The sequence below is a fragment of the Monodelphis domestica genome, chromosome 3 (genome assembly GCF_027887165.1).
Source record: "Monodelphis domestica isolate mMonDom1 chromosome 3, mMonDom1.pri, whole genome shotgun sequence".
NCBI lineage: Eukaryota > Metazoa > Chordata > Mammalia > Didelphimorphia > Didelphidae > Monodelphis > Monodelphis domestica.
The window spans coordinates 13,750,147-13,765,455 of NC_077229.1; the positions used below are offsets into that span (position 1 = coordinate 13,750,147).

Below are 15,309 nucleotides of genomic sequence, written 5' to 3' on the forward strand. Positions count from 1 at the left end.
AGGTATACATCCAACTATAACTCCGCAATCATGGAGTTCATAAACGGGTAAGGCTGGATTTGAACTAGGGTCTTCCTAAATCGAAGTATAGCACTCTAGCCATTGTGCTACCTAGCTGCCCCTCACAATAAGCCTGAGATCAAAGGGTACTCACACCTCAGAACCTCCAGCCCCTGGAACCCCCTACCTCCCTCTGATTGGTGAGGATACCTTGGAGAGCTCCCAGATCCTTCACTCTTTACAGGTACTGTGCCGAGTTCCGGGTTATTTCAAAAATGTTTGTTGATTTGACCAAGTCACTGCCCTGTTCAAGAAACTTCTATGGCTCCCTGTTGTTTCTAGGATAGAATGCAAGCTTCTCCAGGAGGCATTTAAATCCCTTCTCATCTTGCCTAACCCTTCTTTTTCTGTTTTTTAATACATATTATTTTCTTTTCGGGTCCAAATTCTCTCCCTCAACTTCTCCCTCCCTCACCTATTGAGAAGTCAAGGAAAACCAATATGTCCAGTCAGGCCCAGCACATGCCCCCCCTTGACCATGTTGAAAAAAGAAAGGAAAGGAAATGGAGTAGCGGCCCTTCGCAATCTTTGTCCCCACGCTTTCTGTCCAAAGAGGGAGCACGTCTGACCTCTCTTCCCTAGTGGGGCAAATGGTCTTATGGCAACTATCTGATGACCCACTTCCTACCTTTGCACCTTTGCCTAGGCTGTGCCCTACACCCGAAGACTTTCCTGGGGCACACTGTCCGTGTGGCTGTTGTCTCTCCCAGAGGAAGGCCGCCTCACTCTCTGTACCCCATGCTCGGGTTCCCCTGTGACTGGCCCACAGCAGTGGGGCTTCTGTGGTCCCCCAGCTCGCTTCACCGGCACCCCCTCCCCACGCAGTAGAAGGTAAGCTGCTGGAGGGAGGGCAGAGGCATTTCCCCTTCCCTGCTGGGGCTCCATTCCTAGTCCAGGACCTTCTCTAGCAGGGACCGCGAAGTGATGTTGGGGCCCAAAGGTCCGGAAAGATGGAGGAAGAGGAGGAGGAGGAGGAGGGACTCCCAGGGGCGGAGGGGGGATGCAGGGAGGTTGGTGAGGAGGGGGCAGGTGGGGTGGGGGCAGGAAGGGGCCGGTGAGAGCCGGGGAAGGATTCAGGTCCTCGCAGAGGGCATGAGGGTCGGTAGGAAGGGGGGGCAGTAGACTCCCGGCAGTGGGGAGTTAGGCTCAGAATGGGGGGAGGGGGCCAAGGATCAACAGAGAGGGGCCAGCGCCAGTGGGAGGGGCGTCAGCGTGGAGGCGCCGGTTGGGGGATAAGCGTCAGTCAGGACGGACTCCTGGGGGTTGGGGGGGTGAGTGGAGACGGCCCCGGGGCGGGGGGGTCAGTACGGGACGGCCCCTCCCCCTCCCCCTCTCTCCCAATGGAACCCCTCGCCCCCAGGGTGCTGGGGAGCCTCCCTCTCCGCCTCCCCCCTCCAGTCCTCGCTGGGCGGACCTGCCTGTGGGTGGGGCGGGGCTGAGAGGTCCGGGGCGGGTCTAGAGCCCGAAGGAGCCGCCGCAGAGGCTGCAGGTGGGTCTGTCGCGCCGCGCTCCGCGGCATCCCCTCGGGCCTCTCCCTGCTGCCCCCTGGTCCCACCTGGTCCCACCCCGGCCTGGGGGGAAGCTATCTGGGGTCGAGGAGAGCAGAGGCGAGCCCTAGGACTGGGGGGGAGAGCCGCGCGGGGCTGCGTGGCCTGTGCGGGGCTGTGCGGGAGAGGCCGGGAGCTGTCTGCGGTGCTGAGCGGCCCCGGGCAGCCGCAGTAGCTGGAGCGGTGGCCCAGGTTGGCACGCCGGGCGTGGGGCTCTCCCGGGCGGACGGGGCTCTCCCCAACCCGGTGCCCCCCAGCCCAGGCGGACCCTCGAGCCCTCGGGCCGGGCCGGGGCGATCCGGGAAAGTTGAGGGACTCGTCCCGTCCCTCCCCGCACCCCCCTGGCTAAAGGAGCAGCCCTGCCCTCGGGCCATGCCCCGGACTCTGGAGACCCTCTTTCGGCGGGACGTTCTGCCCCAGGCCCTGGCCTCCTGGCCGCCGCTGCCAACCTGCCTCCATTTTGATCTTCAGGGCTGTCATCTCTCCCATCCGCCGCCAGCCGGCACACCCCGCCCCCCCCCCCCCTCCGCTCCATCTTTCCCTTCTCCATCTGGCTGCTCCCCTCCCCAAACTGCTAGACTCCGCCGGAGCTGACCGCCTGGGGTGGGGGGAGAGGATGCGGGCCCCCCGGGCTGCCGCCGGGCGCTCCTCCCTCTGCCGGGGCAGCGAGCCCCGGAAGGAGCCGGGAGGGCTGAGACCTGAACCCGGAGCCAGACGTAGGTGATGGGAGCCTGACGACTGCCCGAGGACGTGGCGGGGCGGGCGGGGGGAGGCGTGGGAGGGAGCCGGGCTCGAGTCCTCTCACGGAGGAGCCGGAAGGTAGGTCTGGAGTGCCGGGCAGAAGTGAGGGCAGGGAGAGAGGGGAAGGCTCAGGCAAGAGCTCGGAGGGGAGAGACGAGGAGAGCAGAAAGGGGCTGGCTGGCTGAGGGATGAAGCGTCGGGACGCGTGAGGGGAAGGGGAGGAGAGGGAGGGGGGCAGGGGTGAGGCTTTGGAGAGCGCCAGGAGGGAGAGAGAACAAGCCTAGAAGGAGGGAGGTGGTGGGTGGGGGAGCGCGCGGGGCGGGGCGGGGGGGCTGACAAGCCCTCGGGCCCTTGGCTGGCGTCAGAAGGAAGGCACAGATGGCGGCCGGCCGCCCGCTTGGGCCTCCCGGGAGCCGCCCCTGCGCAGCGGGCCGGTGGGAGGTGGAGAGCCCCAGCCTGCTTTCGGCGGAGAGAGGGAAGGCTCTGGCTTCCCCTGGGGGGGTGAGGACGCGAGGCCGCCCCTCCCCCAGCAGGCCGCTCCACCTGACCCCTCTCCTCCCCCCCAACCGGCAGATCCCGCTCTCCGGCTCGGGATAATGGAGAGATCCGGGACGCCGGCTGGCCCGACGGGCTGTGGGCGTGTGCGCATGTGCGTGAGAAGCCCAGCCGAGGTGGCAGGGCGGGAGGCTTCCTGTGGCCGCAGCCTCTCCCCGCCTCCCCGGTGCCCCTCAGACCCGGCGCGGAACTACTAAGGGAGGAACAGCCGGGCACAGGCAGGCGGGTCCACAGGTGCACGCACATACGTGCCTCCTCGGACACCCAGAGGCACACATGCACGCGATACACAGATGCCTCCTGGGTCATACATGTGCCAGTGCCGGGAGCCCCTCACATGGATGCCTAACGTTCTATGGGAGCCACACACACACAGGAGCTCCCCTGCAGGGCACCAGCGGTTGGGGCCATCAGAAAAGGCTTGCAGCCTCCTGAAGGAAAAGATGGCGGTGGAGGTGAGGAGGGAGGGTGCTCCAGGCAGGAGGACCAGCCAGTGCAAAGGCCCAGAGAGGAGAGATGGAGCATCTGGGGCTCAGCACTGAGGAAAGGCCAATTTGGTGGGGCTGCGGTGCCGGTGCCCACAATGAGGCTCCTAGATGTGGGTGGGAGGGGTGGAAAGGGCTTGGAAAGCTGCCCAGGCGTGTCTATTTGATTCGGGGCTCCACAGGCGCCCCCAGAGTTGGAGTGGAACATGGTTTGGTCCCCACTTAAGGAAAAGCCCTTTGCCAGTTGGGAGAGCTCCGGGCCGGGGGCACAGGGGCCGAGGGATTTCCCCTGGGCCGCAGGCCGGGTGCCCTGCCTGGGGGGTTGAGTGGTCAGCTGTGGCCACTGGTGAGGTACCAGGAGGAGGCAAACACGGCCGACCCGGTGGTGCTGAGCAGAGGGGGCCAAGGCCGGACCTCCAGACCCAAATGGGGAGGAAGGGAGAGCCCTCTGGAAGAGCAGAGGGCCAAAGGCTGCTGGGTGAGGAGGAGGGACTCGGTGCGGCCCAGGCTGAGCAGGAGGGGCCCTGGAGCGCGCCACCAGGGAAAGTCCGGAGGAAGGGAGGAGCGCTGGGCACCAGCTGAGGTCCAGGGAAGGCTTTGCAGGGGTGGGCCTGGGGCAGTAGAGGAGGAAGCTGCGCATGGGGAGACCAGAGAACGGAAAGACGGGTGCCATGGACTTCCCCAGTTCTGCTCAGGCCCAGAAGCCCCACGGCTGGGGCTTAGAGGGTGCTCCTTCAGGGTATTCCTCCTGCGCTGGGTCTGCGGCCTGCCCCCCCCAGATCCCGCCCCCCCTTCCCCCACTCCCCCCCACAGATCCCGCCCCCCACCCCCATTCCCCCCCACAGACACCCCCCCCCCTTAGAGCGGGCTGGGCGCTGACAATGAGTCAGAGGGCCTGAGTGAGTCCAAGGGCCACCTGGGACACCTCAGCTGCTTACTGAGGGGTCTGGATGCGCTGACGTCCAGGACCTCAAGAGGAAGGACGGGAGGGTGGCGGGAGCAGCGTGGAGGTTCCGTGGATCGGCGCCGGCCCGGGCCCAGAGGTCTATCTGGCTGGAGACGCCCCTGGCGGGGGACCCTGGGCAAGTCGCTGGGCGCTCTTCTGCCTTGGAGCCAATGCCTGGGCTTGATGGTAAGACGGAATCTGGTCAGGTTTGAAAGGCAAACCCCAGATCTCTGCCACGCTGGCGTTTGAGTGTGAGTTCTGGGGCCGGTATACCATCGGTGTCTAATGAGTGCACATGGGGCTAGAACAATAGCTTGCCTCTTATGCGCCGCTTCCTTGTCCTCCAAACAACTCCCACTGGCCTCCCTTTACAGACAGAAAACAGAGGCGGGCAAGGTTGAGACTGGTTCAGAGTCCCGCTGCGGGCCGTGTCGGAGGCCAGACGTGGCCTCGCCTTCCCCAGCTGCCCGTCTGTGTGTGTGGGCAGCGCCCTGGGCCAGAGCTCAACCGCCCCGTTTCGTTCTGCCCCCCAGGACAGGCGCCGCCTCTCGTCCAGCCCTTGGTGCCCGGCCGCTCCCCCAGCATGGCGTGGGGGCTCCCCAGCGCCGCCGGGCTGGCCCGTCTCTGCCAGAAGCTCAACCGGCTGAAGCCCCTGGAAGACGCCACGATGGAGACGTCCCTGAGGCGCTGCCTGTCCACCCTGGACCTGGCGCTGCTGGGCATCGGGGGCATGGTGGGCTCGGGCCTCTACGTGCTCACGGGCACGGTGGCCAAGGAGATGGCGGGCCCGGCGGTGCTCGTCTCCTTCGCCGTGGCCGCCGTGGCCTCGCTGCTGGCGGCCCTGTGCTACGCGGAGTTTGGGGCCCGGGTTCCGCGCACGGGCTCGGCCTACATGTTCACATACGTGTCCATGGGCGAGCTCTGGGCCTTCCTGATCGGCTGGAACGTCCTCCTGGAGTACATGATCGGGGGCGCCGCCGTGGCCCGCGCCTGGAGCGGCTACCTGGACTCCATCTTCAGCCACCACATCCGCAACTTCACAGAGACGCACGTGGGCGTGTGGCGCGTGCCCTTCCTGGCCCGCTACCCAGACTTCCTGGCGGCGGGCATCCTGCTGATCGCGGCCGCCTTCGTCTCCTGCGGGGCCCGCGTCTCCTCCTGGCTCAACCACATCTTCTCCGCCCTCAGCCTGGGCGTCATCGTCTTCATTGTCGTCCTGGGCTTCGTCCTGGCCCAGCCCAAGAACTGGAGCTCCCGGGAGGGCGGCTTCGCCCCCTTCGGCTTCTCGGGCATCCTGGCGGGCACGGCCACCTGCTTCTACGCCTTCGTGGGCTTCGACGTCATCGCCGCCTCCAGCGAGGAGGCCAGGAACCCCAAGCGGGCGGTGCCCATGGCCATCGCCATCTCCCTGAGCCTGGTGGCGGGCGCCTACATCCTGGTGTCCATGGTCCTCACTCTGATGGTGCCCTGGCACAGCCTGGACCCGGAGTCGGCCCTGGCCGATGCCTTCTACCGGCGCGGCTACGGCTGGGCTGGCTTCATCGTGGCCGCGGGATCCATCTGCGGTGAGTGCGGGGCCGGAGGGAGGCAGCCATGGGCTGAGGGAGCCGGCGCCCGGCCCTGGGGCGCCCACCGGACTGGCTGTCACGTTTTGGGGAGGTTCTCCCCTCACTCCTCCTCCGGGGCCAAGCGAGACTTGTCCTGGCCTGGCCATGCTGGGGCCCTCTGGGGTGCTCTGTGGCAGGATGTGCCACAGTGGGCGCGAGAGTAAAACACCAAGCCCCAAAGGAGGGCCCCTGAGGGTGTGGTGGATAGGAGTCGGGAAGGCCCGAGTTCAAGTCCGACCTCGGACACTGGCTCGCTGTGAGACCCTGGGCAAATCTCTGAGCCTCTCCGGGCCTCTGCTGCCTCATCTGTCAGGTGGGATGATAATAGTACCCACCTCCCACAGCCTCATCAAGGACTGTCAGAGGATGGTGGGGTTTGGGGTAGCAGAGAACTCCTTGTCCAAGCCCCTGATTTGGCAGAGGGGGATGCCAAGGTCTGGGTAGCCACCCCAACTGCAGATCCAGACGGCCAGCTGGGTGACCTATCAAGCCACTGACCTATCAGCCTCAGTTTCCTCCTCTATAAAATGGGAGTGATAATAGCACTTATCTCAAAGGGTTCTTGGGAAGACTGAATGAGCGAACATGGGCAATAAATATCGATGTTAGATATTACTGTTTGCCTTCGCTCTGCTCTGGCCTGGGCCCTGGGGGGGTTTGGGGGAGGAGCGGATGCAGATGGGCCCTCTCTGTCCTCCCAGACGCCCCAAGAGGGCCGGCTGGGCTCACCCTTGAGCTTCTCTCCTTTCTCCGGCTCCTGCTCTGAGCTGACCCGGCTCCCGGGCCTCTCCCACAGCCATGAACACCGTCCTGCTCAGTAACCTCTTCTCCCTGCCGAGGATCGTCTACGCCATGGCCACCGACGGACTCTTCTTCCAGGCCTTTGCCCACGTGCACCCCAAGACCCAGGTGCCGGTCGTGGCCATCGTGGTGTTCGGAGGCCTCATGGCGCTGCTGGCCTTGGTCTTAGACCTGGAGGCTCTGGTCCAGTTCCTGTCTATCGGGACGCTGCTGGCCTACACTTTCGTGGCAGCCAGTATCATTGTCCTGCGCTTCCAGAGAGCCCCGGCCCCTGGCTCACCTCCAGCCCCGGCAAGTCCGGAACCTCCTTCCAAGGAGTATGAGTCCTTCTCTGACCGACTGCAGCTGGTGGGGGCCACCCAGGCCGAGGCCCCCGAGCCGGGCCAGCTCAAGCTGGCTTGGCGGCCTTACCTGCCCTTTCTGGGCACCCACTGCAGCCCAGGGGCTGCTGTGACCTGGGCCCTGGTGGGGCTCATGGTGTCTGCCATTGGGCTCAGCTGCGTGCTCATCTTTGGAGATTCCCCCCTGCATCTGCCCCGCTGGTGCGCTGCCTTCCTGCTGGTTCTCTGTAGCCTGGCCTTCCTGTTCAGCCTGCTCCTCCTCAGTGCCCATCAGCAGCAGCCAAGCCAGGACACTTTCCAGGTAACTGTCTGCCTCCTCCTCTCCCCTGTCCTCAGCCCGGTGCCCTCCCTCCCAATTCTCCTTCTTCCCAGAGTCATAGAAGAGCAGAATTTAAAGGAACCCCCTGAAGAGCAACAAAGCTGCAAACACAAAAGTCCCTCAGTTAAACATTTATTAAGGATTCAAAGAAAGGCAAGAAAGAGTCCTGCCCCCAAGGGGCTGCCATTCTAGCAGGGGAGCCAAGTAAAGGCACAAGGCACTAGGCACAAGCATGGTGTCTGCAGGCATCTGAGAGGGGAAGGCCTGCCACAGAAGGTGGAAGCCCTGGAAAATCTTCACTGATGGAAAGCTCACTTTTAGGAGATTTCCCATTTACCTTTTCAGTGGTTTGGATGGTTCGCTCCCTTCTCCTCTCTTCCTCTAGTCCAGGCCATCCCAAGAGGGCCTGTGAGAGACCCCTGGGGACCTCTTCTGCCTCCTGGCCCCGGAGAGGTCTCTTTTTGGTGGTTCCAGCTTCTCTTTGTGCACTTCTAAGCAAAGTTGCTTTCCAAATGACTCATCTCCCCCTGGTCAAGGCTGAAGGGGTCATTTTGAGACTGGGGAGGAGGGAGGGAACAAGGAGCCAGCGAAGGTGAAGGGGAGAGGCTTTGGTCAAGCTGGGATTCATCTTGTGAGCTGTTGCGGCCTGGGAAGAGGTCGTAGAGAATGCAATGTAGGTCACCCCCCCTTCCTGCTCCGTTCCCCACCCCCACCCCCCTCTTGAGCCTTGCCCTCCCCTGTTCTCTAGATCCCTTGGGTGCCCCTGACTCCGGCCCTCAGCATCCTTCTGAACATCTGTCTCATGCTGAAGCTGAGTTATATGACCTGGCTGCGCTTTGCCATCTGGTTGCTTGTAGGTGAGTGTCCAATGGGGTATCTTCAGGGATGGGGGCTGCACACCCCTATCCCTGCCCCTCAGTGCAACAGACCTCCCCTGGGTGGCTGCAAAGACCAGAGGGAAGGGGCCTCATGCCTTCCCATGAACCGGGGCTCAATTTGGGGGCTCAGAGTGGGGTGTGGGCGGGAGTAGAGACTTGTTCTTGAGTCACGTCCCATTCTCTGCGCCCCGTTTGGGGTTTTCTAGGCAGAAACCCCAGAGGGGTTGGCCAAATCCTTCTTCAGTTTAATTTTATAGACGCGGAAAAGGAGGCAGATGGAGTTTGGGGTTTTCTTGGCAGAAATCCTGGAGCAGTTGGCCATTTCTTTCTCCATGTTCATATGTTTACAGATGAGGAAAATGACTTGCCCAGGATCACACTGTTAGTGTCTGAGGCTAGATTTGAACACCAGGCTGAGTGCTTCATCTTCTGAGGCCTTGAGCTGCCCAGAGCAGGGAGGGAAAGCCCACAATAAAGCTTCCAGGCTCCTGTGGCCTGGCCTGGCCCATGGCCTCCTGCCCCAGGCTCCGTTGGAGGGGGGCCTCAGGGGTCCAGCCCTGGGGATCTGACCAGGTTGTTAGGCCCAGGGACAATGTTGTTGTTGAGGCTTTCTGCCTCAGAATCAGTGTGAGCATCCAAGGCAGAAGAGTGGGAAGAGCCAGGCGATGAATAGGTTAAGTGACTTGCCCAGGGTCACACAGCTGGGAGTTCTTAACTCCTTTCCGGAGTCCCTGGCCAGGAGCACCTGAAGTAGTAGCAAGTTGACCTGGGGCCCGTGCCCTCCTATGAAGCTGGAACGTCACCTCGGGAGGGTTCTGGCTGCCAGGAAGCAGCAGAGCAGGTGGGCGGCCACGGAGGGGTGCCCAGAAAACCTTTCTAACCATTCCCCAGGGCAGCCTCTTAGGGAGTGAGTTCCCCGTTCCTGGAGGATTCCAGGAGAGGCTTGTTTAGGGGTTCTGGATCCCTGCTGGCTCAGTTTTGGGGTTCCGTGCCCCCCTGAGGCTTCTGTCCCGCCCCCAGGCCCCGGGCCTAACCTGCTTCTTTCCCTTCAGGGCTTGGGGTCTACTTTGGCTACGGAATCAGACACAGTAAGGAGAACGTCCAGGACCCTCCGGGGGCGGGCAGCACCCGCTATGTGGTGTTTCCCAGTGGGAGCCTGGAGGAGACGGTGGAGACGGTGCAGCCCCCGGGCCAGGCCCCCCCAGGCCCTGCCCCCAGCACAGACAGCCCGGGGAGCCGCGGCTGACACCCGCCCCGGACTCGGCTCCGAAGGCCCTCACTGCCGGGGGCTGGCCGGCCCAGCCCCTTCTCCCCGCCCTCGCGGCCGTCCCAGAATCCTTGGCGCCTCCCTCCGCTCTGGAAGCGGCTGGGAAGGCGGCCCTGCAGCCCGGCGCCTGAGTGAATAACACGAATGACGGAACCCACAAGCCCGCGTGTCTTTGGTCACCAGAGCGGGCGTGGCGGCCCCCACAGGGCAGGGACGAAGCCCCGAGGGGGGGGCGGCGCCCAGGCTGGCTTGGGCGCAGGGCCAGCTTTCTGGCGGCCCCAGAGGCCCATCCATGAGCCAGTCCGTGAGCCTTTATTAAAGGGCCTCTGGTGCGCAAGCCGAGCCCCAGGCCCTGCCCTGGAGGGCCTCCCCCTTAACGGGGGAGTGCAAGATGGCCCCAGGGCAGAAGCGAGCTGAGCGCAGAGCGTGCGCGCGCGCCCGTGTGCCCGTGCCCGTGCCCGGGGGAGCAGGAAGGAGAAGAGCCGAGTTCCAGTCCCCGCTCCACAGTTTTGCCCCTCAGTCTCTTCCTCTGTACAATGGGCTCATGATCCCCCCAGCTCCATCCCAGTTTTCGGGCTTCATTGCCTCATCCATCCCCGCCCTCCGCTCTAAATGCCGGCTGCGTGTGCTTGTTCTTAAAACCCGCGCTGTGGGGTGCAGGGACTCGGCCAGGGTCGCCCCCGAGGAAGTGTCTGAGGCCACATCGGAACCCGGACTCCCATCTCCCCGCCCCCCATCCACAAGATGCCCCGCAGATACCAAATGCAGCCCCTCCTCCCTCGAACTCACGGCCCGACCAGGCCCAGGCAGGGGCGCAGCTCCCTGCCTCAGCTCCCTCCCACCGCAGCGTCTGGCCGGACTGTGCCTCCGCCCCCCACCCCGCCCCCCTCCTCCTCTCCACCTCCCGGCTTCCCTGCGGACACTCTCACAGGCCGCGCGCGCGCACATGCACACGCACACATGCACGCGCGTGGCTCCTTGTCTCCCACCAGACTGTGAGCTCCCCCGAGCAGGGCCTCGGCCTTTCTCTGTGCTCCCCGCGGCGCGGACGACGTCTTTAATAAATGGTCCCTGACAGACAGACTGCGGGAGAAGACAGAATCCCTCTGGGGTGGGGGCCCGAGCCCCGCCTCCTCCCAAGGCTGCCCTTTGACCCCAGGGGGGGAGGGGAAGGGCAGGAGCTGAGGTCCCTCACAATAAGGGTGTCACCAGCCCGGAAAGGGGAGCGACTTTTGTGACAAACCAGGTTCGGCCGCAGACCTAGCCACGGCCCTGACCCTCCATTAATGCCTGCAGGGGAAAGGGCACTGGGATCAGAAGACCCTGGTGGGACCTGCACCTCCCTGGGCCTCAGTTTCTCCATCTGCAAATCGGAGGTGGGGAAGGTCTAAGATGATCTCAAAGTGGGATCTGGGGACCCTTCCAGGGGTCCCTAAGGTCCCCGCTATTCCCTTCTAGTTTAAAGCTGTTTTCATTTTTAATGGGGTAAATATTGTCAGCTGCAAGAACGAGGGGATTGGCTGGTGGGGAGAGCTATGAAGAGAACTGAGTTCAAAGCCTGAGGTACTGGGTTCGAATTCCAGTATTGCCACTTTCTGCCCGGGGCCTGGGACAGGCGTGACTCAGTTTCCCCATCTGTAAAACAAGGGAGTAGCAAGAGATGGGCTCTAAAGTCCAGGTCCCCAAGACCCTAGGATCCTTCCAAAGGGGAATCTGAACCTTATAAGGCTGAGTCCACAGACTCGACCCCACCTCCCTGACGACCCAGACCACAACGAACAAGCGACTTCCCCCAAGGCGCATGCTCCGTGGTAGGGCGCTATTCCGGGGGGGGACGGGGCAGCGCTGGACTACATTTCCCAGCATACCAAGCCACCCCGGTTGGCTCGCCGGAAGTTCCGTTGGGCATCCCGGAAACGGGGCTGCGAGGGCGGCCGGCGGGCAGTCCGTACAGTGCTACGAGGAGCTGGTGCCAGAGGAGTTGGGGAGGGAGTCTGAGCTCGGGGTAGACCCTCGCCCCGACCCCGCCGCCGCCATGGGGAAGCGACAGCACCAGAAGGATAAGATGTGAGGACCTGCTCAGCATCTCCGGGTGCCCCGCGGGACTCAGGGGTCTCCAGAGGGGGCGGGGACAGTCCTTAGAGATCCCTGTACGGACAGTGTGGGCGGCCCAGCTTCTCCTGGGGTCATGGGTCAGAGGTCAAAGCTCTTGGCTTTCTCCGGGACTCATACCTAGAGGACTGGACCCTCAGGCCCGCCCCCCCTCCCCCGGCTTCCCTCCAGGTCTCAGGTTCCTCAGCTGGAACGGAGAGTCTGTTCTAGACCCGAGGTTCTCGGCCTGCAGATGGGGGGAGGGGGTCTGTGATCTCGGAAGGGAAAGAGCTTAGACTGAAATGTAGCATTTCCGAGCGGGGTCTCCAGCAGCCCGGGGCACCCCCAGGGGCCAGGATCCAAGAAGAGGTGAGCTTGACTCTTTAGACCTTAGGATGCCTCAGGGCGCCTGGCCTGTGGAGTCCCTTCTTTTAGCCTCAGCCCAGGCCCCCCTGGCCCACCCTAATGTCCTGCACCAGCCCTTCCTGTAGTGGTCTTGTTCTGGCCACAGCTGTTTCCAGTGGTCTCCCCCTGGACTGTGCTTCCTGGAGGCCCCGCACCCCCAAACCCCCACCCCATCGGCTGGGGAAGGGGTTTAGCTGTCATCCAAACAAGGCCAGAGAGAGGAAGAGACTTGACCTGGGTTTTAGGGCAGGGCCAGATGTGGAACCTACGCCGTTGGATCCTCTACTTAGAACTACCTGACCAGGGGCTTCAGCCTGGGAGCATGCCTCCCTGGGGCCTAGAGAATCGGCAAACCAGGGTGCAGGGAGAGCGTTGGGGAGGCTTGGCCAAGGCATGGGACTGATCCATGCCCTCTGTTGTAGGTACATAACCTGCGCTGAGTACACGCACTTCTATGGCGGCAAGAAGCCTGGTGAGTACCCAGGGTGCCCCCTTCTTTCCCAACACTTTGGTTTCAAGGAAGCTTGGCTCAGAAGCCTTCCCTGGGGTCATGGGGAGATGAGCTCCTCTGGCTCTGTATTCCTGGTGATGCTTAGGTGGGGGCCAGGCTCTAGGGGGAGTGCCCAAAGGTAAGACTTCTACTGTATCCAGTCTCCCCCCATCACTGGTCAGTCATCAGTCACCAGGCCTTTACGCAAGTGCTCACTGTGGACCAGGCACTCCTTAAGCCCTGGGATTACATGTACAAGGGGCAAAGAGGGAATGGTGGAGAAGTCCTGGTGGGAAATGCAGAGATGGCTGGCCTGGGTGCCCTCCTTCAATAGAGATGGTCTCTATTTAGCCCTCCAGATAGTACTTCCAAGGGGGAAGCTCCAGGACTGAAAGTCAGGACCTTACCATCTGTCACCTGGCCTTCCTGCCTTCACACAGTTGTCAAAATGATTTTCCCTCGGATCTGATCATGGCCCTCCCTCCTCACTAGACTACAGTGGCTCCCCATTGTCTCTGGGATCAAATAGAAACTGCTTTTGTGGCTTTGAAAGCCCATTTCAACCTGGTCCTCACCTACCTTGCCTGCCTCATGCATCATTTCCTTTTCCTTAGCTCTGCTGACCAACCAGCCTGGCCTTTTTGCTATTTAGGCCACTAGGTGCCTCATCTCCCACCTCAGTGCCTTTCAGATCCAGGCCCAGCTGCTCATGTCTGCCTGCCTACCCTTCCAAATAATCTTTATTTATTCTGTCTTTGTTCTGCTGGTGCTTATACACAGACATTATGTCTCCTCTGAGAAAACATACATTCCTCAGGGTAGGGACTATTCCGTTTTTGCCTTCTTACTCCTAGAGCTTGGCATCAGGTGATTAATAATTGCTTGTTGATCACTGAGGTCCAAGGGTTGTCACTTGCTCAGACTTCTGTAGGGAGTAAATAACCACAGTATGATTCGAAGCTTGGGCTCCTGGCTTCCAGGCCAGGGTTTCCCCTATGGGCCTTCACTGACCCATCCTTTGTCTAGACAGCTGCCCAGATGAGGCCTTGTGTGGACAGGCGTGCTTTCATTTTGTCTGTTTCTTCAGTACCCAGTAAACACAGTAGGTACTTAATTTATGCTTGCTGAAGGCTAAAATATAAGGATGGATCCTAGATGAAGATTGGCAGGAAACTAAAGCTATTTAGGCCAACCTCCTTGTTTTACAGAAAGGGGAAACAGGGGCCCAGTAAGTGGCAAACCGCAGAGCCAGGATTCACGTGAAGACTCTGATTCCTCATCCTGCTCTCTTGTGTGGCGAGAGCCTTGTCATTAATAATGTTCAGGTGGAGTTTAGAACTGCCCCTCAGATGTTGGGGAGACATCATCCTGCTTGGGCTGGCTGTTTGGACAAGCTGAGGCCTGAGGTTGGATCTGGACCCAGGATTCTATGAAAGTCAAGCTCTAGTGGGCTGGGGATTGGGGTGGGGGGGATGTCACCAAATGGGAGATGGATCTCTTTCTGTTTTTCTGTCTCATTCTGTCTCCTTCCCTCCCTCCTTCCTTCCTTCCCTCTTTCCCTCCCTCCCTCTTTCTCTCTCTCCCTCTCATTCATACATGCATTCATTTCCCTTTTCCATGGTGGGGCAGTAGAATTTTTGGGAATTCCTTTCTCCCCCAGAGCAACACCTGACACAGTCTCCCCTTTGATTTCCCACAGATCTCCCACAAGCAAATTTTCGGCGTTTACCTTTTGATCACTGCAGGTAAGATCTTTGGGCCTGTACTGGCTGCTGAATGCATCCATCTGAGTCACTTTCCATTCTAGTTCTCTCCACTTAAGACCACAGTCCAAATGACTGGGTCAGTGACCATTCATTCAGCATCAGTGTTTCTGGCCCTTATGGCTTCTGGCAGGGAGCTTAGAGACTGCAGGAGGAAGTCAGTTATACAATAAATAAATATATGAAAAGGCATTTATTTATAAGATGCTCACTCTGGGCTGGACACTGTACCAATGCCAGGGACACAAATGCAAAAAACGAGGCAGTCACTGTCCTCAAGGAGCTCGAATCTTAATGGCAGAGGCTGGAGGGCCAAGGAAAGGAGAAAGTTTTGGTCTGAGAGACCAATTAGGCTGGTGAGTGGAGTGAGAGGGCCACCCACTACCTCTGGCAGCAATGGTGATAGGGATCTCATCACACTCCTGGAACAAGATGTATAAGGAGTGGCGGTAGAAAAATCATTATGAAAGAGACAGCTGGGGGCCATATTGTGGAGGGCCTTGAATGCCAAGCTGAGGATTCAGTGGGCTTGCACTGAAGGATTCTGAATAGGGGAGTCAGGTAATGAGAGCCAAGAGCCAGGAAGGTCTCATCATGTCTGAAGGATATAAAGTGGAAAGGGAATTGAGGCAGAGAGAGAGTAGCAAAGGAAAGATGCCTTGAAGGCCTGCTAGGGAGCCTGCAAAGGAGATTGGGAAGGGTCAGAGAGGCCACCCACTCCTCTGTTGCAGATGAGGAAACTGAGGCCTTGGAAAGGTACTTGTCTTATTCAGGCAGTAAGCATCACAAGCAGGTCCTATGATTCCAGAGCTCAAGCTCTTCACGCTGTACTGAGCTAACCACTTACTCAACTGTTGATTGAATGGACAGGGTGAAGTAGAAGGAGATTGAAAACTGCACTCAAATTCCGAGCCTGGGCCTGGCCTAGGCGTCTGGTGGTACTGTTGACGGGTCTTGGATGATGGGCATTAGACAGGCTGCTGGTCATCGGGAGGGGCCACAGTGTGGGCCTC

General features: G+C 60.9%; 2 protein-coding genes across 4 annotated transcripts in view; both read left to right on the forward strand.

Moving 5' to 3' along the window:
* Positions 1-1,301: 1,301 nt before the first annotated feature.
* Positions 1,302-10,628, forward strand: SLC7A4 (solute carrier family 7 member 4). 3 transcript variants are annotated; one of them, XM_007490802.3, is made up of 5 exons: positions 1,302-1,549; positions 4,868-5,899; positions 6,738-7,384; positions 8,151-8,259; positions 9,333-10,628. In XM_007490802.3, exons 2-5 carry the CDS (start codon positions 4,918-4,920, stop codon positions 9,524-9,526), a joined length of 1,932 nt encoding a protein of 643 aa, XP_007490864.1. In that variant the 5' UTR covers positions 1,302-1,549; positions 4,868-4,917; the 3' UTR covers positions 9,527-10,628. The 3 variants fall into 3 exon arrangements, with proteins under 3 accessions (XP_007490864.1, XP_007490865.1, XP_016288063.1); XM_007490803.2 differs by having other exon boundaries at positions 1,548-1,799; XM_016432577.2 differs by lacking the exon at positions 1,302-1,549 and adding an exon at positions 1,778-2,426.
* PPIL2 (peptidylprolyl isomerase like 2) overlaps positions 9,936-15,309 on the forward strand; it is a 31,168-nt gene continuing 25,794 nt past the window's right edge. The window contains exons 1-3 of the mRNA XM_001362327.4: positions 9,936-11,614; positions 12,466-12,515; positions 14,233-14,278. Coding sequence (XP_001362364.4) covers positions 11,349-11,614; positions 12,466-12,515; positions 14,233-14,278 — 362 coding nt within the window. The 5' untranslated portion in view covers positions 9,936-11,348. The remainder of the gene's footprint in view (positions 11,615-12,465; positions 12,516-14,232; positions 14,279-15,309) is intronic.

Coding starts and splice junctions, on each gene's coding strand:
- SLC7A4 (XM_007490802.3), top strand. CDS start 4,918: ATGGCGTGGGGGCTCCCCAGCGCCGCCGGGCTGGCCCGTCTCTGCCAG. Junction 5,900..6,737: donor GGCCGCGGGATCCATCTGCG/GTGAGTGCGGGG, acceptor CCTCTCCCACAG/CCATGAACACCGTCCTGCTC. Junction 8,260..9,332: donor TGCCATCTGGTTGCTTGTAG/GTGAGTGTCCAA, acceptor CTTTCCCTTCAG/GGCTTGGGGTCTACTTTGGC.